Source organism: Balaenoptera acutorostrata, chromosome 21, assembly GCF_949987535.1.
Source record: "Balaenoptera acutorostrata chromosome 21, mBalAcu1.1, whole genome shotgun sequence".
Lineage (NCBI taxonomy): Eukaryota > Metazoa > Chordata > Mammalia > Artiodactyla > Balaenopteridae > Balaenoptera > Balaenoptera acutorostrata.
In genome coordinates this window covers 29,169,444-29,194,055 of record NC_080084.1, presented here as the reverse complement: position 1 = coordinate 29,194,055, position 24,612 = coordinate 29,169,444, and the positions used below count along the sequence as shown (strand labels likewise).

At 49.0% G+C, this 24,612-nt stretch overlaps 1 protein-coding gene across 2 annotated transcripts in view; it reads right to left on the bottom strand.

Moving 5' to 3' along the window:
• The window catches only part of MYOM2 (myomesin 2), an 82,942-nt gene that overhangs the window by 25,310 nt on the left and 33,020 nt on the right, over positions 1-24,612 (bottom strand). For both annotated transcript variants that reach the window (XM_057537272.1, XM_057537271.1), the window contains exons 14-25: positions 17,456-17,583; positions 14,102-14,285; positions 13,170-13,344; positions 11,574-11,695; positions 9,779-9,966; positions 7,787-7,913; positions 6,400-6,578; positions 5,091-5,205; positions 3,849-4,005; positions 3,653-3,759; positions 1,340-1,384; positions 648-784 (exon numbers count right to left, since the gene is read on the bottom strand). In XM_057537272.1, the coding sequence (XP_057393255.1) occupies positions 648-784; positions 1,340-1,384; positions 3,653-3,759; positions 3,849-4,005; positions 5,091-5,205; positions 6,400-6,578; positions 7,787-7,913; positions 9,779-9,966; positions 11,574-11,695; positions 13,170-13,344; positions 14,102-14,285; positions 17,456-17,583 (1,664 nt within the window). The remainder of the gene's footprint in view (positions 1-647; positions 785-1,339; positions 1,385-3,652; positions 3,760-3,848; positions 4,006-5,090; positions 5,206-6,399; positions 6,579-7,786; positions 7,914-9,778; positions 9,967-11,573; positions 11,696-13,169; positions 13,345-14,101; positions 14,286-17,455; positions 17,584-24,612) is intronic.

The following is a 24,612-nucleotide window of genomic DNA, read 5'->3' as shown; positions in this document are numbered from 1 at the left end:
CCTGTAATAATTAGACAGGAGGACATATATGGAAACACAATGTTCCACAGGCAAAAAAGGAATCCTTGTAGTATCTGTAAGCTTCATTCTATACAATTAAAAGTAGAAGAAGGGCAAAGTATTTGTATCATAGCATCCTACACATTTTTCTCTGCCCAGATTTGCCGGGCCAAGGGGGCAGCCTAAAAGCTCAGGGAAGGTGCAGAAACTAATTTCCCAGCCGACGCCTTCCATGGGGAGCTCTCAGTGGGAGGGGGGCCTAGGGAGGCATTGCTCACATCAGGGCAAAAATATACCCCTTCAAAACTGTCATCAAGACTGAATAAACTGATCCATTGAGGATAACCGCCACCCCACGTAACCTGAACCTTTTCACAACATCAAGTCTCTAAAACGTAGTTTGTCATTTTTTAATTCCAACAGGCTTGGATTTAAAGGCCTCCTGATCTCTCATCTACCTGAGACCAAATCTCTGAACACTGCAAGAATCAACCAAGTCTCATTCATGTTGTCAGCCTTCTACACCCCAACTTCTACAGCTCGAAAAGGGATGAAAACAGACCCAGAATATTGACTTTCAGGAACTGACCTTCCCAAGTAATACCTGGCCATCTCCAAAGCCAGAGGCCACACACACATGAACTCACCTCGCTGTCAGTGACTTCTCCGTCATTAACGATAAAGCGGTAGCTGGCGTCTGGTGATAAGTGCTCAGCCTGCAGCCAGAAGCGGACCTGGCCCTTATCAGAAATCCCATAAGCTAATTCTGACTTCAGAGGAATTGCTACAGGAAGAAAAGAAATCACAAGTCAATAATGCATGAATCCTTGTGTGAAAGAATAGCTGTATACTGTCGGAAAATATCAATCCTCATTATCAAATTTTGGGAGAATGTGAAACCCCGGAGTATTGAACTGGATTATGAAAACCAAAACAAAGAAATAAGACTCTAGTTAGCCTGGAGCTGCATTCAAAGCCTCCCTGCCCCGTGAAGCCTTGCACGTGCATGGTCTGCTTTCCTGATGGGCCCGGTGACCACAGATGGATATATTCTTTCTGAATTCAATGTAATCCAATAACTGAAGATCCCATTTGATACAATTCTCACTTGGATTCAACAGCCACACTCAACCCGAAATCCAAAACACTGCATGCAATGAAAATTGCTACGCGTTACAATATTAGCTAATACTTGTTTTGAGGGAATTGTTGACAAGTGTGTAAGCTGGAGCACGAAACGAGGCCATCCTCTCCCCAGAGCGCCCCTTCCAGAGCTGCACGCGGTAACGAACATGCCTTCCCAGAGCGCAATCCTGCTCTGAGCTCCAGGCTCACTTACTGGGATTTTTTATCTCATTGCTCAGCGCCACCAAACGTTTCAGCTCTAAAAGGAAGAAAAATATAATCACTGGTTTTGACCTGTATGTTCAGAAGCTGGCTTAAAAGCAAAGCAGAGATTTGACATCACATCACCAAGTTTAATTTGAGGCTGTGAAAGAAATTAGAACTGGGAGTTCAAAGGAGACGTGGGGTAACTGTAACTTTGAATACTTCCTCCAGTGAATTACCGACTGCAACTAAGATCCTCACCATTTAAAGAACCCACTTATTAAAGGGACCCGTTAGGACAGGTTAGGGCAGAGGTCCCTGGGAGTGGGAGGCACTGGGGGGGCAGGTGCATTTCTCGAAGAGAGGAAGACCTACAGAGGGGGTATGTAAAGGGACCCATTTCCAGATCCTCTAATTCCGTATGAACTCTTTCCTGAAATTGGTCTGGCTGGCTGAGAACGTGGCTGGTCTGTGATTTTCCTTCTGCGTTAAAAGTGTCCTGCTTCAGCACCTCTCTCACCCACCCAGAATTTCACTGTGGTGTATTATCATGAATTTAAATAATAAATAATAATGATACGTTAAAAAACAAAAATGCGTTGCTCCTAGGAGTCCCAAGAGTAAGTTAAGAAAAATTGAAGGTTCTAAACCATTTCTTTCCTTTTCCCTCCTTCCCTCCCCCCTTCCTTCCTTCCTTCCTTCTTTCCTTCCCTCCCCCCTCCCTCCCTCCTTCCCACCTCCTTCCTTCCTTCCTTTCTTCTTAAAATTAGAATTTAGAAATGAGACCATGGTCACAAAGGTCCGTATGCACCTGTTTGTTTGAAATGAACAATGAAGCAGACTTTCTGTGACCAGAAGTACCTCCACCTAGACGGCTGATTTGAGGGTGAAGGCTGACACCCCCATTAGGTCTCACAGTGGGAACTTCCATACATCAAATGAGCTAAAGCTGCAGCATCAAGGTTTTGCCTGAAATGTACTTGAGGTCCATATACAGCATAAAATGTGCTGGAAATGTTCATCCTTTGTAACGATTTAAAATTAAGGAGAAAACGTCATCTGCAAACTTTCAAATGGAACAGAGGAGTACATCACTTGTCAGAATTCTTTAAGGATGTTTTGCTAGTAAAAAGCTGTGTGAAGGCCACTGAGTGAGGGTCAGAAAGGGCAGCTTAAAAGGCAGGTGAGCAGATTCCGGTCCCTTCCCGCCCCGTCTGTGAGCAGTGAGCTTGCCAGGGAACCCAGGAAGCAGACATGGTGCAGCCCCTCTGCTGTTCTCCTGCTGGTCCCGTTAAATGCACATGGGCTCACCCCAATGCCCCCAACGTCTGCATGGGACCTGCGGACACCTGCAGCCATCAGACCCAGTCCCCTCCCCACCCGTCCTAGGCGAACCCCCTTGTATCCCTCTCCTGGGACCACACCCTTCACTGCAGCCAAACAAGATGCCAGCTGATAAGGAAAGGATTAGACTATCAAGCTTAAGGCATTTTAACTGAGGGCTCTCAGAGACTCAGAAGCTTTTAAAGGCCCAACATGGAGTTTTGAGGGTTCTGTCCAGTGCTACACAGTTCCCTCCACATCACTGACGAATCATCGTACAAACTTGTAAAACTGTCTCTGACCAGCACGGGGTGGTAGATAAGGGTTGGACACAAACATCAACCCAGGCAGTGGAAGAATCTCCTCCCGAGGCCAGTTCATTTTCTGGGGGACTCAGACCCGGGGACCTGCCTAAGAGAAACGGCTGCTTTTCCCCGGGTCATAGTAAACCGACTTCCTTCACTTCTTTCTGCTGTTTTCTGTTTATAAGAGAGTGAGTGATTTTAACTATGGAAATTAAATATTATTTCACACACATAAAAAAATATACATATAAATGTGTGTGTATATATATACATGTATGTGTTTTCTTTTATCATCCGATTATTCGATTATTCAATGTTGGGAGAAAAGGGAGGATTCTTTCATCTGTGCACCTCTCATTAATTTTACGGACTTATTTGCTAACCTGCTACTTGCCAAACTAATGAAATATAACTAAAACTCATCTCTAAAAGTACAAGTGGAAGGCTATAAAAGCAATATATACAGCAAGAAATAAAATACTCCTGGACCAGTGATTTATTTAGTGGCTAGAGTACAAACTCAAGAGTTTGTGTGATTTCCAAAGTAATTTTTGGCTTTAAAAAGGATTCCCCACTCCCAGCCTCCTGCAAACACACACCCCTTTTCTAAGCAAATCAGTCTTTTCTCTGTTAGGGTCAATCTTTGAAAGTGTTATAAAACCCCAAAAGGCAAGCCTATGTCCTACAGGTGTTACCTTCCTCATCCAAGACAAAGCTGGAGGACACACCATCCGTGTCACTGACGGACACAGAGTAAGTCCCTAAGTCCACTTTATCCAGATTCTTAAAGTACAGCTTCGAGCTGAAAGGGAAGAAAAGCCGGTACGTCAATTACTGTGTTTGTAGGCGTTCCTAAGAGGTGGTGATTGCCAACTCCAGAGTGGAACTTACTGGTCCCCCACGGTCTCGATCTTGAACCTCTCGTCACCCGCAATGTCCTCATAGGATTTGCACCACGTGAAGCGAGAGGTGTCCGCCATCTCCTGGCAGTCAAAGCTCAGGTAGATGTCGCCTTTTTCATCCACGCCCACGCTGATCTCCTTGGTGCCTGCGGAGCGAGAACGCCAGGGAGCATCTTAGGAACACAGTGTCCTTCCAAGTCTTTTTTTTGAAGAAGGGATGGCCCAGGCGGAGTGCTTGTTGTATATCAAATCATCGGTTTTTGCCTATGGTCTACCCAGGACATGGGGCAGATGTGAAAGAGCAAGCCCTCTGGGCAGCTGATGGAAAGCAGAGAAGTTCAGGTTTGGGTTTTAAGTCATCACATGTCTGTCCACTTCCTTTTCTGCATCCAGCACCACGGGAGAAAACCCTCTGGGCTGCCGATCTCGGCCATAATGATCCTTTTCCCCTTTGGGATCTGACCCCTCGCCACTCCTGGGGGCCCGGGCAGCGTGGTGAGGGCACTTGTTTCCCACACACCCGGGCTCTACTTTCTCCACTTTTTCCTTTGGGGGATTGTTTGTTTGTTTGTTTGTTTGTTTGTTTGTTCCTTTTTGACCAGGTGGACACCTGGCCCAACACAGACCAGGCAGCATCTGCCCCTTAGGAATCAGAACTGGAGGAGACACGCCGGCCTGAGCCAGGTGCACACAGACGCGCCCGTTGCCAGGAGGGCAGACGAGCCCAGAGCCGGGCGGCAGGATATCCATGGAGCCAATCTCCAGGGAGGGGAGAAATCCAGGGAAAACATGGTTTCCAGAGATCCTCCTCCCTGCATATCCCGTGAGCTCACCCCCCTCCCCTCGGAAGCACTTCCCCGCCAAGGTCCCCTCAGCTGGGCTCTTACTACTTTTAACCAAGAAAATTGTCAACGGCTTTATAATTTCTGATCAAAATTCAGCAGTAACATAAAAGACCATCGTCATCCCTGAATGTTCTACTGCTGAAATGAAGACCCCGCCACCCTTGCAGAATGACCTCACGTGCCCCTTGCTGCCCAGGATGCTGGGGGCGGGCGTGCAGTGGGTCTTTGAAGACATGCTGTACTGCGTCTGTCAATCCACCTCCTTCTGTAAATGTGACGGGCACCGTCCATGCATCCGCCGTCCATTCACACACACACGCATCCCTCCTTCCAGATCACCCTGCTGTGAGGTTTGCCCTGTTAACAGTCGAGCAGGTGAGGCTCACCTGGCCTGGCCTCCACAAGTACCATCTCCGACGTGTCTGAGGGCTTCCCCACCCCACTCTCATTTACTGCCCGGACACGGAAGATGTAGGTTTTTCCTTGGTGCAGGTTGCAGACCTTGAAAGAAGAAGGAAACATCACATGTGAACAGATAGATGAAAATGACTTCATTCTTCATCACATTTTATTACAGACGTGTTTTCTTTTTACAAATAGCCTATTCTTCCAGTCGGAATAGCAGTGCAGAGGAAGTCAGGAGTGCAGAAGGGAAAAGGAGACGGGCAGGCTCATGACCTCACTTTGCGAGAATAAACAGGGTTGCTACTGTTCTGATATATCCTCTTCTTTGTTCTCTGTATGTTTTAAAGCAGAATTAAAGTCATATCATCTAGTTTATAATCTGGTGTTGATATTTAACATAATTCTACGGGACTAAATATCATTTCAAGTGTGATTTTTTACTTTGTGCAAAATATCCCATCATTGGGGCAATATCAAAATTAAACCCATCTCTTATACATCTACAGATGATGTATATTGTAATCTGCATTGATAACCAAAAATAAAATGTATATTAGCTAATTTCTAACGAATTCATTTAGCTGGATTCTGAGCAGTTTTTGTTCGTTCAGAAGACACTGATCTTGTTTCATGTTGCCCAACTGCTTTCCAGAGGCTGCTGCCCATTTACCTGTCACTCGGGTGCGGCCTTTCTTTAAGGTAGTACATTGCCTCTCTGTCTAAACCACATTCCAGAGCCCACAGCCCAAAGAAGAAAGCCTCTGACGAGGGCAGCTGGGTCCCCGGGTCTAAGCCACTGTCACCACTAACCTGACCCCAGTGACTGGTGAATTGCAGGTGCTAAAAACAGAAATATTTGGAGAAAGAGGGGACAGAGAAATTACACGTCATAATTCCGTCAAATGTGTTTACACTGTGTGTACGTGTGTGTTTATCAGATAGACGTCCATCAGCGATCACGTGAATCGAGTGAAGTAAACATGGGCTTGGTGTGCAAAGACATAATTCTAGTCATCACTGTGGAAGGCACGTCAACACAGCCCATGACCGTGAAGTGTCAGCACCACTGGGGGTTGTCAGATGGCAGGAAGGAGAGGAAACCCATCCAGATGGTCCCCACACGCAGTCGCTCCCCAGGTCCACGGAGGGGCGGGCACCTCCTTGAACCCCGCTGGCTGGCAGCAGGGGTACCAGGTCATGTGCACAGTTCCCTGGGGGCTTCGAGCTAGACCCCCGACAGGGGTGAAACGTGTTCCCCAGGCGACAGAGCCTGGGAAGGAGTGCCGTCACCTTTAGGTAGCGATGTGCCCTGGGGGCCTCGTTGAAGGTGATCCACTCTCCGGAATCCTCCTCCTCGTAGTCGACGAAATACCCAGAGACGGGGCTGCTGCCCGAATACGCGGGGGCCTTCCAGAGCAGCACCAGGGACGTGTCCCGGACCTCACAGAACATCAGGTCGTAGGCAGGACCTGAAAAGCCAGGTGACCCTGTGGACTAATTCACGAGCCCACACGCTCGCCCGGGACCAGCAGGTACGTCTCACGGAGAGAAGGGCGTGCAGGAGAGGATCCTGAGGCACCCACCCCCCTGCTGGGCATCACAGGACTCACCCAGGGAGTCTGACCACCCGGGGAACCAACCACTCACAAGCTCCACCACCCCAGTACCCCAGGCCCGCCTGTGACAGTGACCCTGGGGGTGCCGCTGACCAAGCCCAGGTCCAGGGGAACCCTGAGCAGTAAAGGCAGGAGGCGTCCCACCCTAACCAATCACTCTAAGCCCCCAAAAGCCTCTGGGAACTTCTACAGCTTTTCCTTCCATTGACTCTTCCAAGGGGAAAAAATTAATTTCGTTAAAACAAGTATCCCCCGCCCCCCCCCCAAAAAAAAGAAGAAAAGAAAAAGCCATATAATCTGGCCACAGAATTGAACAATCGTCTCAATTTTTTGAGCTTTTCAGCTTCAACTTCAGGTTCGTTGTTTTGCCTCACTTTGTTTTGTTCAAACCATGAGCGTATTATCCATGGCATTAGGGGTCCTGATGGACTGGATACAGAGAAATCGATGCCCAGACCCTGCAGATTTGTGAAAACAGTTTTAAAACGTGGAGCCCTGAGTAAATGCAGATATTTTGTCAATGTTCACTTTAGAACCAGAGGCCCCACGTGGGGGCCTACGTGGTCCCACGTAGTCCCACGTGGTCCCACGTGGTCTGGGAGGAGGAGACCTGAGTGAATACACAGTCAGTAAGGTCCTGCTGTCCCCACTCTGGCCCAGCTGGAGCCTCTCCTGCTGGGCGCTGGCCTCCGTCTGCCCCTTTGGGAGAAGTTCACCTGGAGCAGGTCTGCCCTGGACCAGCCTCTGGCCACAGCATCCTCGACTGGGGGAGCAACCGGGGGTGGGTGCCCCCCCTGCCTCACACTTCAGTGCTAATGACTCCGTGCCTGTCACTGCCCTGTGTGTCCATGGCCCACACGACGGGGCGGGGCCACCTAAGGCACAGCTCTGCCCCGGGCCTGGCACGTGGTAGTGGTGCCGGGATCTGTGCAGAGTGACTGAAGCCTGCTGGCTGCACAGGCTGGTAAGGCCTGGGCTGGAGCCGCGGAAGCCCCCTCTCCGGCCAGCCCCGCGTGTGCACGCGAGGTACCCAGGGGTGAGTCCTGGAGAGACCGTCTTACCCGGTTCCGGCGCCGTCCAGGCCTCGCACTTGAAGAGCTTGCTGGGGTCCGACGGCGGCCCGATCCCCACGAGGTTGGTGGCGGTAATTCTGAATTCGTACAGTGAGCCCTCTGCCAAGCCCTCCACCTATTCAGAGGATGTTTAAATTATAGATGAACCCATAGACACAGAAAACAAGCTTATGGTTACCAAAGGGGAAAGGGGGGGAGGGATAAATTAGGAGGTTGGGGTTAACAGGTACACGCTCCTGTATATAAAATAGATAAACAACAAGGACCTACTGTACAGCACAGGGAACTACACTCAGTGTTTTGTAATAACCTATAAGGGAAAAGAATCTGAAGAAGAATATATATATACACATATATGTATGTATAACTGAATCACTGTTGTACACCTGAAACTAACACAACATTGTAAATCAGCCATACTTCAATTTTTTTAAATTAATTAATTAATTAATAGGTGAAACAAAAGCTGCGTTACGACCCACGAGCCATCGGGGGAAAGGGAGTATTTCTGGTTGATTTATAGATGGAATGCGAGGGTGAGGGACCTTGTCAGTAAGTCAAGTACGCGTCTGTGGAAGGTTATTGACCAACCTGCATGTCGCAGTCACCACCTTCACCCCGACACGGTTTGCCTCATTCACTCCATAAACCCTCCCCCCGGGATGACGTGACGACCCAGGCAGGGAAACAGGCTCAGAGACAAAAGCCACAAGGAGCCAGTGGAAGAACGGTGGGCGGGACCTGACCTCGGGCCCAGGGTCTCCACCCTCCACCCACGGGCGACACTGCACCTGGGGTGTCAAGGGCCCGGGACGGGAAGAGTCCTCGCCGGGGGCGGGCGGGGGGAGTGACCTGTCTCCTCCCCGCACATTGGCTGGAGGTCCCTGAGGGTCCACTCTGCCTGGTCTGTGCCACAAAAGGTGGAGGGAAGGCCCTGGACCAGACCATCAGCCCTGCCTGGTAGCCCGGCCACTGGATCAAACACAGCATCTGGATGACATTGTCTCTGAACCCAACAGCTCCCAAAGCAAGCACGAGTCACGTGGAGCCGCTTTATCCCCTGGAAGGCAGGTCTGGCCTCGTGGAATGCCGGCATTCAGAAAGTACGTGGGCATTTCCTCCGGAGTTTGGGACCTGACAGCCAATAATAAGGTGTCCGGGGACAAGCGTGGACAAAACACCAGGATCTGTGCACTGAGCTTGAATTCTGGCAATACGCGTCATACACAATAAAACGCATGATAAATACGTATTGCATAAATATAGGTATTAGCACAGAATCTTGTACAAGACAGGGATTAGAGCTCCTCTCCGCCTCCCGCAAAAACCCCTCGCTTTACCGCGTGACTCCTGTGAATGAATAGGCGGGTGTGCTGCCCTGTAACTGCGTGAGCTACCATCACCGACCCGGGTGCTCCGTTAAGTAAACACCTTCTCACTCATCCCTCTCACGAGAAGCCCTGTGCGGCGGCTCGCGGGGGCTCAGGGAGGTGAGAGCCGCTGCCCGCGGGCTGCCGAGGGTTTGCCTAGCGGCTTGATTCTGCTCTTTCTTCCTCCAAATCCATGCTGCCCCTGCTCCCTGCACCCGGACGTTACGTGTAGCTGGGCAAGAGGCTCACTGGGAGGCTTGAGTACACGCCTTCCTCGGGAAACGGGGACAAACAAGCAGAGGAGCCTCGATCGTCACCGTCTCCTGCGCATCCTGCCCCGAGGCCGAGAGCTCCAGCCACCGGGGTGGAGGCCGGATGCCGCTCACAGCAACACCTGCACCTGCAGACCACCCACCTGCAGGCTCGCCTCCTCTGCTTCGCTTCTCAAAAGAAGATGCTCCGTGACCCTAAGTTCTCATGGTGAATTGTTTCATTCATTTTTGTTTCTGTGTCAAGTTGCCACATGTCACTGAACTCTGAGACACAGAATGGGGACCCTGCCCCACATGAGAAATTGCCTGGAAAAGCAAACGAGTCCATGAGCACCCACCGTCAGGATCCTCTCTTGGACAGGCGAGACGTTGACCTCATGCCAGTTTTTGTGGTGAGCCTCTCTCTTGTCTACGTAGTAACCGAGGATGGGTGAGTCACCTCTGAACTTAGGCATCTTCCAGCCCAGGGTCATGGAGTGGCCGTCACAGTTCAGAAGGTTGATCCCGTAAGGATGGGACGGGACGGCTGCAGGAAACACAGCGGGAAAGTCACCCGGATCTTAGTGCAATAATCATTAACCTACCGCGGCCGGCTCCAGCATCTCAGAGGGACAGGCAGCAACGGGAGATGGCTCTGGGTGCCTGTACCCTCTGTCCTGTCCAGGTCTCCCTGCTCACCATCTTCGCTTGTCTTTGTCTCTTCCTTTAGAGAGAGTAAGTTTTTAAAAAGCTTCTTTCATATATATTTATTGCAATTTCTAAATACATCTTCCAGTACATACATCCATACATCCATCCTCCAATATTTCAATAATACAAGGGCCAAGAAGGAGGACACCTGAGACAACAGACTCTCCCCCTCCTCTAAGGAAAACCTTGAGAGAGCAGCTCTCTCATCATGCCCATGAAGAATGACAACCTCACCTTCCACAACCAGTGATGACCGACAGACTTAGGCCAGTGAGTCTTAACTTCCTCCATAGTTATAGAAACTTCAGATTAATTCAAATGAGTATGAATTCAAGTTTCCCTTTTGAACACCCTGTTCGGAAATGGACCATCTTTTCCTAACAGCTTGAAGAGGTTGTGTCTCTGCTTCCCCCCTCCCCAACTCTGAGCAACCTATATCCAATCATCCTCTGTTACCCGAGATACAGGTACCCGGGAATGAGCTGGTCTTATTGCAGAATTAAAACGTAAATGACTGGCTTTCATTTACTAGGAATGACTTGAAGAGGCTAGTGGTAATGTTTGAAAGTCCCTCCTGGGAAAAACTGATAGATTAAAATGAGCTTAAAATAAGAGTCAGTGTTTTACTATATTGCCCACCTAAGTATCATCAGATTTGACATTCCTTGGAAACTCCAGTAACGTTATTTTATCTATTGTTAGACGAGAGATCATAATTTCTGAAGATACTTTTAGATTTAGTTGAAGACAAAAATAAAGACCAAAACATTTCTCTCAGAAGTGAAAAGACAATACTATGATTCAAAATGTGTCTAAGAGGCGATCGTGGTTCTAAATCTTCCTGAATACTTTTAAGTCATGGGGGCCATTTTATATGAAACAACCAGAGCAACATTATACAACACAGAGCTGCACAGATCAAGTTTCCTAGGGCCCATCACTGCCAGTTCGGCCCCGAAGTGTTCTGTGTGGTCAGAATAATAATTTTTAAAGATCACTATTTATGAACAAAGCCACAGAGTTACATAAACATTTGAAATTCTCTGGAATGACGTTAAAGTTCCTTGAACTAAGAATAGCTGAAAAAGCCATCGACGTTCTGTTTTAGCACCTATTTTGAAAAGAGACGGTCACACCCTACAGCATACATTTTAATGGGGGTACGTGCGCTTGGAAACCAGTGTGACCTCTGATAATATTTTCTATTTTCAAGTTGCATTTTACTAGCATATTATCCTTTCTCCCTCTCACACTGGCAGTTCCAAGACAAGCAGCCAATTGATGAGAGGTTTCCACAGAACTGCATGTTCTCTGTTCAACAATTTACATCCACTTTTCCCCTCTGGTAATACTCCAAACGGCATCATAAAGGTTTATTCAAGCAGAAATTAAAACGTAGTGGAGAACCGAAAGCTGGCACAGAGACGCCCATGAATTACTCACTGAGGGTGGCCTGGACTTCTATGACGTCGGACTCCTGAGAATTCTCACTGGTCCCAACAGCATTCACGGCTTTAACTCGGAAGATGTACTGCTTGCCGGTGGTTAGGCCGTGCACCACGAACCTGACAAAAACACGAATCGGGGGCGTGACTACAAGGTTCAACCCTTTTTCTTCCTACAATAGACACAGAAAGCATTTTGAACACGCCATGAACATTTGTCACTGGGACTGAAAGGAAGTTTACTTTTTCGAGTGCCTCAGGGATGCATATTAATTCCAATCAACATGCCACATCCAAAAGTAAGCCAGCAACACCCAACGACACTGGGGCTGAAGGGAGCTGGACTCGGGGGGCGGCGGGGGCACCGGCTGCCGCCCGCAGGTCCTGGGGGGGCGCGGGAAGCAAAGCCCTGGAAATCCTGAGTGACCTCACTCAGTGCCAAGGCTTCCCCTTCATTTCCAAGTCTTCTGGATTTTGTCTGCATCAAAGTTCTATTCTAAAGTAGGATTCCTCTCCTTTCCTAAAAGAACTCATGTCTGTAAAACTTAGGGAGAAGGAGTTACACCACACTGGCTAAGATTTGGCTTGGAGACCGGCTTGGACACCTAACAGATTTTATGTCCTCACTCGAGTCACCTAAGCCTGGAAAGACTTTGTTTTCCCACCTGTAAAAGAGGATCATAGTACCTACTTCTCAGCACAGCCACCTTGCACATGGTAAGTACTCAGTAAACGTGAGCAATAGTTATTTATCTCTGAGTCTGCAAACGTGTATCAGGCATTCACGAAATCCCTGTCCTAGAATATTTGAGGTGTTTTGTTCTGAGAGCTCTTCCTGCACTTGCTGGCGTGGAGTGTGCATAACATCTAACTTTAGCGTCAGTTGTGTCTCTTCTTTTCCAGCCACAGCTTTTTCCAATTTACTGGTTTTTAAAGAGTGAAGAGGGAAGGGTGTCAGAGCCTTAATGGATAACCCGTCCGCAGTGGAGGATCTGACAGCTATTTTCCTAAGCACGTCCTGGGGGAACCCTAACACACCCAGGCCTTCCCTGCAGGCTCAGCATGAGACGGGAGCAAGTCAGTGTCGGCAGGAAAGATGCTCGGTCCCATTGCAGGCAGAGCCACCGTCGCCCCTGCACAGGAGCCGGGTGCCTCTCTCCACCCCCTTCCCGGCTTTGTGCAATTGGTGGCCGGAGGGAAGACCCGTCAGCTTTGTGAACAAAGCAATTTTAAAAGTTCAAAACGTCAATACAGAGAAAAAAAACACCCTTCCCGCCCCGGTCGCTACTTTAACTCTCCTGTTCAGGGTTAAGTCTTAAACGCTGAGTAGGTCAGAGGAGATGCCCTGGGGCTTTTCTTCATCAACAGACAAATCACTTCAGCCGCGCGCGAGGACTAGCTCCCCAGCTGCCAGCTCTGCAGCCCCCACGTGTGGGGGAGGAACCGGGCCCGTGGTGTGGACGTCACAGGTGTTGCTGCCGTGGCACCTGCACCTGAAGGCCCCGCGGGTCCCGGGGGGGTATGCTTCTCACGTTTTCTCGGGGGCAAGGATGTTGGCCCCAGGAGGGGGGGGGGGGACCCGGGCAGGCAGCACCTGTTGTAGCCGATGGGCTTGTGGTTGCAGGGCTCCCAGACGGTGGACCCGGCCACACAGCAGTCCACGTAGTAGCCGAGCAGGTCCTCCTTGTGCTTCGGCGGGTCCCACTGCACCACCACTGACGTCCTTGTGTTCCGGGACGCGACGACGCGGCCGGGGGCTGAGGGGACCACTGTGCAGGGGGGACAGGGACACAGGCTCAGCGGCACGGGAGTCTGGGGGCACGCCAGAGACCCACAGGCCCTCTCGTCCGCAGAGCTTGGGGCTTTAGATGAGATTTGGACAAGGAAGAAGGTGCAGGGCAAGGGGGCACCCAGGAGGTTCCGGGCAGTCCTCGTCTCCAAGTCTCTCCCTTCCGCAGAAAGAGATTCCCATCACGGAATCTCCTGCCCCTCCGCCCCTCCAGACCCATCCCCAAAGCTCCCCCAGTGACGCGCATGCTTTGCTACCTGGGAAGTAACTACGTGGGGATATAAAATTAGCCATTCAAAAAAAATAGGACACAATTCTATCAGATTCAAGGGACTCTGCAAGGGACTCAGAATCAAACCATGGATTTCTCCCCTCGCACAATTCAGAATTTCTCTAATTTGTATTTGACATCTTCTGAGAGGGAACTTCAAGCCATATGGGCAAGAAACCCTAATGCATTTAGGGTTCGGTATTTTTTTCTTTTAAAGTGGCCATTGCCTAAAAATATTGCTAATCCATTTACTGGTTTCATAAAAAGAAGATGGAACTTTGGAGAAATGTTGACCAAAACAAGGCAGAGAGATCTTCATCTCTTGTAAAACGGAATTTTAAGGCAATTTGAATTTTAAATCACATGCGACACTAACGTCTTTATCAACGCAGGTAATGGCTGTCCAACACGGGTGACGTTATTCGGGGCCCATCCTACAGTTTGGTCACTTGTGGTAACAACTCACCGATGGTGTCCTGGGCCTGAACGGGGGCGGTGATTTCTGACGGGTCGCTCAGGCCGTGCTTATTTGCTGACAACACTCGGAACACGTATGGTTTCCCCTCGGCAAGATCGAAGACGGCGTATCGGGGGGACCTCACAGCCATCTGTGCGTTTACCCGCTGCCAGCTTCCGCTCCCGACCACGGACTGCAAAGACAGGGGCCTCGATGGAGTCAAGCTCCCCAAACCCACGTGGGGGGGAGGGGGTGCTCCGCTCCGGCCCTCAATTACACTGCGGGGGACCCACAGCCCACAGCACCTCCGGGGTCATCAATACCTCTGTTCTGAATTTTAGGAAAAGGAAGCCAATTTGGAGAAGGAGGTGAGAAACTACCCAAGGTTGGAAATGTTACCAAAGAACATTTTTACATGAAAGCCAATAAACTGTGGAAATCTTCAGGGAATCAATACATAGTAGTTTTAGTAAAGACGGAATGAACTCTAAACAATTAGAGATAATTGAGGAGTAGATGTGTAAAATTCCATCATAACTGCTCACATTTCAGTTTAAGCTTTTTGCTATTTCTCAGCTATTATAGTAATAACAAAGTGACAGCAACCTAAATGACCAGCAACAGGGTAGGTACATTATGATACAAAATGATACATATATATTAAATGTAGCCATTTAAGTTATTGTATAAAGATCTTTACTCAGAGGAGAGGAATTGTGTCATTTTGTTGAATGTAATACAGGATGCCAATTGTATGTATGATATATCAAGATATAAAAACCGATGGAGAAAAAGACCAAATATGTCCCACATGTTAATAATGACTATTTTGTGTGATCAAATTATTGGTGATTTTCATTTGGTTCTATATAACATATACGTGTTTTCCAAATTTTCTACACTGCGTGTTTAAGTTTTATCATTGGTAGTTACTTTTAAAACTGGGATTGCATGTCTAATTTAGTTTTTTCCTATAGAGATAAGCCCCCTTTTTGAAAGGAATGCTGAGGTAATAAAAGTTGAGTGTACACTGACCCCACTAAGGCTGCCAGAAAGGACTGGGAAAGCATTTCGAACAACCCAGGCTTCTAGAAATTAGATTCCTGTTTAGAGAAGTCTCCTCTCATTTTAGCAAAAGTGAAGTGGCTTTCTTGGACTGATGCAGGCGTCCACAGTCAGAGGCCCCCTTGTGCCCCAGTATGTTCTCCATCTGGAGAGCAGGGGGAGGGGCAACAGGGGAGCCCTGGGCACACTTAGCTGGGCCGATGGGAGAAAAGGACCCTGGGGCTGAAGGAGGGAAGACAGGGAGGGAGTGGGGAAAACACTGCTAGGGTCTTAGAGCCAAGCTTCTAGAAAAGCTAGTGCCCATCTTCTAAGCAGGGGTGGAGGAAGTTCTTGGGGTCCTGCACCCCACGAACCGCAGGGCACCACTGCCTTCACCGCAGCCAAACTCTCAGCACACGAGCCCAACGTGGACAGGACAGGCCGTGCACCTTGGGCTGTGGCCGCACATGGGCTTTCCAAGCAGAGCTCACTCAGGGGAAGACGCATGCTTCAAACTGCGCTCAGATGCCAGGCTGTTAACCAGAGCGCCGCCGTTCCTAAGCGTCTTGTGCCTGGTCCTGACACAAAGTGGAAATACAGGACTAGACAGAGGACGCTGACTCATCACCATCCCTGCGGCTCCTTTCAGGCCTGATAGGAACTAAGGCCCCCAAAGGCCACCTTGGATGGGTTGGGGCAGGACCGTCCTCCGTGAGCAACGGAGAGAGGTGGGCGCCCTGCCCGCCCAGCTCAGCTCCCGCCCGGGCTCCCTGCTGCCCCTCCCGCCCGGGCCCCCTGGACACCGCGGCTCTCCTCAGGCTGTCCTGGAGGCTTCCTCTCCCTGACCGCACACCTGTGCTGCTGTTCACCACCCGCGGCAGTGGGTGGGGAATGGAAGGGTGCCCTCGGTGAGGCAGGCCTCTTCTTAAAAGTGGGTTTGCTAGTGGGGGGGGGGATGAAATAGGGGAAGGGGAGTCAGAGGTCCAGACCCCCAGTCCTGTAGTAAATAAGTCGAGGGATATGGTGTACAGCAGAAGAAAGATGGTCAATAATACTGTAATTACCTTGTATGGGGACAGATGGTGACTAAACTCCTTGTGGTGACCACCTCATGATGTATGCAAATGTCAAATCACTACACACTACACCCGAAACCAACAGAATACTGTACATCAACCATGTTTCAATAAAAAATAATTAAAAATTTTAAAAGATTTTTAAATGTGTTTGCTGAAACTTGGTCTTTCCGGCACTGGGTAGGTGAGTAGGAAAATGTCTCTGAAGAGGGCCTGAGAAAGCGCCTTTCCCCCTGGGAGGGCTGACCACTAGATTTTCATGATGCAAAAACAACAAGCTAGCACCCAGAAGCAAGAAGTTATCACTTGACTCTGCCCACAGGTAAGCCTTGCAGATAAGCAGAGAGAGCTGAGGGTCATTATACCGTCTGGAGCCTGAAAACTGTTCATTTCCATTCTGCTTTCCTTTACCTTGTTGTATTACACATTATTACTGTATGAGAGATATATGCTCACATTAAGAGTTGTAGACTTTATGTGTATATTACACATATTGGATTGTATATTATATTGTAATATAAATTTAGTATCACAAAACCACAGTTACAGGATTCGTATGGTTATACAGGTTTTTCAACAACGGCCCACAACCCAATCACAGGCCAGCGATCTGAATGACTGTGTCACAACCTGCATTTTTTAGTGCAATTGGACAGACCAAAGCAGGAGAGAGAACACATGGCATGGAGTAAGGATACTGTGTTTGAAATTTACTTGGTGATGTACATTCAGTGTGTGTGTGTGTGTGTCTGCAACACAAAAACTATTTCTTCCTACGCGTCCAGATCTAAAAAGTCTGCAAACCAATGATTCTGTGTAACCCTTTGCCAGCTGAAGTGTGAATTCCTCAATACAATCGCCACCAAGTGGCCACTCGGCTTATGAGCAAACTGAGAGCAGGGGCCGCTCTCCCCCTGCCCACATCCGGAATCCTCAGAACTTGGGGGCCTAGAATGTTCCAGCAGGAAGAAAGCTGGCGGCTTCCTCAGTGCGAGGCCCTCGTGTACAGCGGGGACCCGGGAGCCCGACTGGCCCCCGCGGAGGGCGGCACAGCCTGAGCGGGACATGCTCCTTGGATGCCACGCCCCTCGCAGAACCCCTCAGGCATTCAGAGCTCAGCCAGTGTCTGCAGCTTCACGTTAAATAACTGATCCGAGAGCTGCCCATCCTTCAAACACACGACGCAGCACCACGGGAAAGCCTACAGAGATCTGCTGCTTCAGGAAACCCACCCCGGGTGTACCTTCTCAATGAAATACATCAGCGGCTCCTTGCCACGGGGGGCAGGTGGGTCCCAGCTGAGGACGACATACGCCCTGCTGATTTCTGAGGCGTGGACGTTGGTGGGAGGTCCTGGAAGCTGAACTTCACCTGGAGGAGGAATCAACACCGTGAGCGCTGACAAGCCAGGACAGCCCAGTCTCTGCAGCCCGTCTTGGGAGCACGACCCTCGGCCACTTCACAGGCATTAAAGGACTCACGTATCAGGGTCGGCTTTTGCTTCATTTCTATTCTGCGAAAGCAAGCAAAACTGCAAGGACTATTTTTCCAGAGCCAAAGTATAATGAACTGGTAAAGATCGTCCAGTTACTTTTGTTTCCAATATATGCCAGTTCATAAGAACGGAATCTAATCCAAAATTCATCCAGAATTTCAATTGGAAGTGGGGGAGGCATGTACCCAGAAGAAACAGGGCATTTAACCAGAAATGCAGCTCTGACTGTATGGGGAATCTGTGCAGAGAAGGTACCAGCAATTGTGTTCTGCAGCAGGGAAGCCTTCCAAGATGGGGTCGTACTTTCTCTAAGGGCCCTCTCTGGTTGTTTTCCTCTCATTATGCCCTCGAAGCATCGAAACAATATATCGACTTCCAAAGCACACGGCTTCCCTTCCTGGGTAGATCTGTTCCACATCCACAAGCATTGCATCTATGTCTATATACTTAAAATTCCAGCGTGACACCAATTAGCAAGTAACTATAATAGAACATTCGCATCAAAGAAGCCCAATACGTCTCTTCTGACGCATGTCTCTTTTTAATAAAATGCTAGGTGGCAGGGCTTCCCTGGTGGCGCAGTGGTTGAGGGTCTGCCTGCTAATGCGGGGGACGCGGGTTCGAGCCCTGTTCTGGGAAGATCCCACATGCCACGGAGCGGCTGGGCCCGTGAGTCACAACTGCTGAGCCTGCGCGTCTGGAGCCTGTGCCCCGCAGCGGGAGGGGCCGCGATAGTGAAAGGCCCGCGCACCGTGATGAAGAGCGGTCCCCGCACCGCGATGAGGAGTGGCCCCCGCTTGCCGCAACTAGAGAAAGCCCTCGCACGAACCGAGGACCCAACACAGCCAAAAATAAATAAATAAATAAATAAAAGGAATTATTAAAAAAAAAAAAAATGCTAGGTGGCAGGCGTGTTATGTTTGGATGTGAGAACTTTTCACAAGGGGTGGAGGTTTTCCAGACACACAGTCCCAGTCATTGTGATACAAAATATTATGAGCTTCCAATTAGATTAGCACATGATTAAGGTGGTTCAAAATGTCCCCAGGACACCTCGGAGCCCTGCTCAAGATCCAGTGGTTCCCTCTGGACCGCACTGCTGGCGAGGAATTTAACAGCCACGTGGAAACGGCCCAAACAAGCCTGGGTTTCATTTCATAAGAGCCCTGTTACCGCGCTCATCACATTTTACAACAGGCAACGGGGGCGCAGAGGCACAGCCGTGGGCTTACCCAGGAGCATCTGGCAAATGGGTTGGGTTTCAAACAAGGAGTGAGAGTGTGTCCAGAAAAGTGCCAAGCGTGCCGGGTGGAGCGGGGCCCCGGCACACCCTACGCGCCTTCTCTGGATCCACCTGCCGTGTCCACACCTAAAGAGATCCAGGGAGAGGCCCTAAAGAGAGAAGACACAGATCACCCATCCTTGGGTGACGCAGCCAAGCTTCCAAACTGAGTCGTGGTGCACCTCAGAGGTACTAGATGACACAGGAACAAACCAAGGGGGCAGAAGGAAATGACGCAAATGATAAAGCAGTGTGAGCGTGGGAACACATCAGTGCAGAATCGCCTTTCCTGCACGTTCAGATCCGAATGCCTCCCTGTGTTTAGACCTGGCACATAACTTCGAGACCCAGAGGAAAATGGAATAAGAAGCACTTTATCTGAGGCCAAGACAGGAAGGAAGAATCCAGCTTTTGTCAGCAGGGACTCCCCGATCGGGGGGGGATGCTTGGGTTATGCGAACCCTCCGCCCCACCCGGGGCCGTGCACTGATGAGCCCTGGAGATCTGCAGATGACCCCAGCCCCACACAGAACAAGAGGACATTCAAAATGGCCCCGGGAGCCAAGGGGAGGACCAAGGAAATAAACTGATGTCTGTTACCGACACTCCAACCGCTGAGAGGATCCTCAGAGAGAGAAAAAGCAAATGAAGGCAAAACAAAAAGAGCGGCTACGGCCAAGTGCCTTACGGGGTGTGCTGACCACGGTGCTGCTGCTGGCGGGTCCCGCGCTTGACTCTGCCTCAGGGTCACAATGCTCCTCTGGAGCCCTGTTCTAATGAGCCATGTCAACACCGGATGAAGGGGGACATATGAGATGGAAACGCAGCTCAGGAAAACGCAGTGCTTTCCCAAGATCACACTGCTAGTGGGCGGCTGTGCAGGGGTCCAAGCCTAGGTCTTCGAATTCCAAACCCAGCTTTTCGTTCTATTGACCACAGCCTCCAGAACCTGCCCCAGAGACTCGCTTCTACGTCAGTGAAACGTAAAGTTTGTTCGGAATTGTTAGAATGCCCAAGAGGACAGAATTCAAGAGAATGAACAACTGTAAATGAGTTTGCGGCATTCAGAGCAAAGGATGAATTCAATGCGTTAGCTACAAATGACCTTGTCCAAAACAGTGCAGTAAATGCTTGGATATATAATAGTAGAACAAAAGCAATCTCATTATATCTGCGAGAGCCTATTCTGGCCTTTCCAAGAATGAGGTGTCTATTTTTCCATGGAGCAACTCAAGAGAGATAGGAAGATTTGGATGATATTGAAAGGAGAGCATGGATATTAACTTAAATGTTTGTAGGAAGACACCAACCAAGATTAAAATGATTAGAAAAGATCAAAAGAGGGACCTTCAAGATGGCAGAGGAGTAAGGCGTGGAGATCGCCTTCCTCCCCACAAATACATCTGTAATACATCTCCATGTGGAACAACTCCTAAAGAACACCCACTGAACGCTGGCAGAAGACCTCAGACCTCCCAAAAGGCAAGAGACTCCCCACGTACCTGGGTAGGGCAAAAGTAAAAACACAGACAAGGGCTTCCCTGGTGGCGCAGTGGTTGAGAATCTGCCTGCTAATGCAGGGGACACGGGTTCGAGCCCCGGTCTGGGAAGATCCCACATGCCACGGAGCAGCTGGGCCCGTGAGCCACAACTACTGAGCCTGCGCGTCTGGAGCCTGTGCCCCGCAACGGGAGGGGCCGCGATAGTGAGAGGCCCGCGCACCGCGATGAAGAGCGGTCCCTGCACCGCGATGAAGAGTGGCCCCCACTTGCCGTAACCAGAGAAAGCCCTCGCACGAACCGAAGACCCAACACAGCCAAAAATAAAGAAATAAATAAATAAAGTAGCTATAAAATTTAAAAAAAAAAAAAAAAAAGAAAAAAAGTTTAAAAAAAAAAAAAAAAAAAAAAAAACACAGACAAAAGAATAGGGATGGGACCTGCACCAGTGGGAGGGAGCTGTGAAGGAGGAAAGGTTTCCACACACTAGGAAGCCCCTTCGCAGGTGGAGATGGGGGATGGGCAGGGGGCAAGCTTCGGAGCTGTGGGGGAGAGCGCAGTCACAGGGGTGCGGAGTGCAAAGTGGAGCGATTCCCGCACAGAGGATCGGTGCCGACCAGCTCACCAGCCCGAGAGGCTTGTCTGCTCACCCGCCGGGGCGGGCCGGGGCTGGGAGCTGAGGCTCAGGCTTCAGAGGTCAGATCCCAGGGAGAGGACTGGGGTTGGCTGCGTGAACACAGCCTGAAGGGGTTACTGCACCACGGCTGGCCGGGAGGGAGTCCGGGAAAAAGTCTGGAGCTGCCGAAGAGGCAAGAGACCATTGCTGCGGGGTGTGCGAGGAGAGGGGATTCAGAGCACCACCTAAACGAGCTCCAGAGACAGGCACGAGCTGCGGCTATCAGCGCGGACCCCAGAGGCGGGCATGAGACGCTAAGGCTGCTGCTGCCGCCACCAAGAAGCCTGTGTGCGAGTACAGGTCACTCTCCACACCGCCCCTCCCGGGAGCTGGTGCAGCCCGCCACTGCCAGGGTCCCGGGATCCAGGGACAACTTCCCCGGGAGAACACACGGCGCGCCTCAGGCTGGTGCAACATCATGCTGGCCTCTGACGCCGCAGGCTCACCCCACATCCGTATCCCTCCCTCCCCCAACCTGAGTGAGCCAGAGCCCCCAGATCAGCTGCTCCTTTAACCCCGTCCTGTCTGAGCGAAGAACAGATGCCCTCAGGCGACCTACACGCAGAGGCGGGTCTGAATCCAAAGCTGAACCCTGGGAGCTGTGCGAACAGAGAAGAGAAAGGGAAATCTCTCCCAGCAGCCTCAGGAGCAGCGGATTAAACCTCCACAATCAACCTGATGTACCTGCATCTGTGGAATACCTGAAGAGACAACGAATCATCCCAAACTTGAGGCGGTGGACTTCGGGAGCAACTGTAGACTTGGGGTTTGCTTTCTGCATCTAATTTGTTTCTGGTTTTATGTTTATCTTAGTTTAGTATTTAGAGCTTATTATCATTGGTAGATTTGTTTATTGATTTGGTTGTTCTCTTCCTTTTTTTTAAATTTATATATACATATTTTTCCTTTTTTTCTCTTTTTGTGAGTGTGTATGTGTATGCATCTTTGTGTGATTTTGTCTGTATAGCTTTGCTTTTACCATTTGTCCTAGGGTTCTATCTGTCTGTTTGTGTGTGTGTGTGTGTGTGTGTGTGTCTTTTTTTAGTATAGTTTTTCACGCTCATTATCATTGGTGGATTTGTTTTTTCGTTTAGTTGCTCTCTTCTTTCTTTCTTTTTTTAATTAATTTTTTTAAATTTTAATAACTTTCTTTTCTTTTCTTTCCCTCCCTCCCTTCTTTCTTCCTTTCTCTCTCTCTCTCTCTCTCTCTCTCTCTCTCTCTCTCTCTCTCTCTCTCTCTCTCTCTCTCCCCCTCTCTCCTACAGGGCCTTGGTGCTCTAGCCTGGTGTCAGGCCTGAGCCTCTGAGGTGGGAGAGCCGACTTTAGGACATTGGACCAGCAGAGACCTCCTGGCCCCACATAATAGCAATTGGCGAGAGCTCTCCCAGAGATCTCTGTCTCAACACTAGGACCCAGCTCCACCCAATGGTCAGCAAACTCCAGTGCTGGACGCCCCATGCCAAACAACTAGCAAGACAGGAACACAGCCCCACCCATTAGCGGAGAGGCTGCCTAAAATCATACTAACTTCACAGACACCCCAAAACACACCACCGGACGAGGCTCTGCCCACCAGAAAGACAAGATCCAGCCTCATCCACCAGAACACAGGCACCAGTCCCCTCCACCAGGAAGCCTACACAAGCCACTGAACCAACCTCACCCACTGGGGGCAGATACCAAAAACAACGGGAACTACGAACTTGCAGCCTGTGAAAAGGAGACCCCAAACACAGTAAGTTAAACAAAATGAGAAGACAGAGAAATATGCAGCAGGTGAAGGAGCAAAGTAAAAACCCACCAGACCAAACAAATGAAGAGGAAATAGGCAGTCTACCTGAAAAAGAATTCAGAGTAATGATAGTAAAGACGATCCAAAGTCTTGGAAATAGAATGGAGAAAATACAAGAAATGTTTAACAAGGACCTAGAAGAACTAAAGAGCAAACAAGTGATGATGAACAACACAATAAATGAAATTAAAAATTCTCTAGAAGGAATCAATAGTAGAATAACTGAGGCAGAAGAACGGATAAGTGGCCTGGAAGATAAAATAGTGGAAATAACTGCCACAGAGCAGAATAAAGAAAAAAGAATGAAAAGAATTGAGGACAGTCTCAGAGACCTCTGGGACATTAAACGCACCAACATTCGAATTATAGAGGTCCCAGAAGAGAAAAAGAAAGGGTCTGAGAAAATATTTGAAGAGATTATAGATGAAAACTTCCCTAACATGGGAAAGGAAATAGTCAGTCAAGTCCAGGAAGTGCAGAGAGTCCCATACAGGATAAATCCAAGGAGAAACACGCCAAGACACATATCAAACTATCAAAAATTAAATACAAAGGAAAAATATTAAAAGCAGGAAGGGAAGAGCAACAAGTAACATACAAGGGGGGCTTCCCTGGTGGTGGAGTGGTTGAGAATCCACCTGCCAATGCAGGGGACATGGGTTCGATCCCTGGTCCGGGAAGATCCCACATGCTGTGGAGCAACTAAGCCCGCGTGCCACAACTACTGAGCCTGTGTTCTAGAGCCCGTGAGCCACAACTACTGAGCCCACGTGCCACAACTACTGAAGCCCGTGCACCTAGAACCTGTGCTCTGCAACAAGAGAAGCCACCACAAAGAGAAACCCACGCACCACAACTAGAGAAAGCGCGCGCGCAGCAACAAAGACCCAATGCAACAAAAAATAAATAAATAAATTTTAAAAATCAATGTGATACACCGTATTAACAAATTGAAGGATAAAAACCATACGATAATCTCAATAGATACAGAAAAAGCTTTCGACAAAATTCAATACCCATTTATGATAAAAATGCTCCAGAAAGTGGGCACACAGAGAATCTACCTCAACATAATAAAGGCCATATATGACAAACCCACAGCCAACATTGTTCTCAATGGTGAAAAACTGAAAACATTTCCTCTAAGATCAGGAACAAGACAAGGTTGCCCACTCTCACCACTATTATTCAACATAGTTTTGGAAGTTTTAGCCACAGCAATCAGAGAAGAAAAAGAAATAAAAGGAATCCAAATTGGAAAAGAAGAAGTAAAACTGTCACTATTTGCAGATGACATGATACTATACATAGAGAATCCTAAAGATGCTACCAGAAAACTACTAGAGCTAATCAATGAGTTCAGTAAAGTAGCAGGATACAAAATCAATGCACAGAAATCTCTTGCATTCCTATACACTAATGATGAAAAATCTGAAAGAGAAATTAAGGAAACACTCCCATTTACCACTGCAACAAAAAGAATAAAATACCTAGGAATAAACCTACCTAAGGAGACAAAAGACCTGTATGCAGAAAACTAGAAGACACTGATGAAAGAAATTAAAGATGATACCAACAGATGGAGAGATATACCATGTTCTTGGACTGGAAGAATCAACATTGTGAAAATGACTATACTACCCAAAGCAATCTACA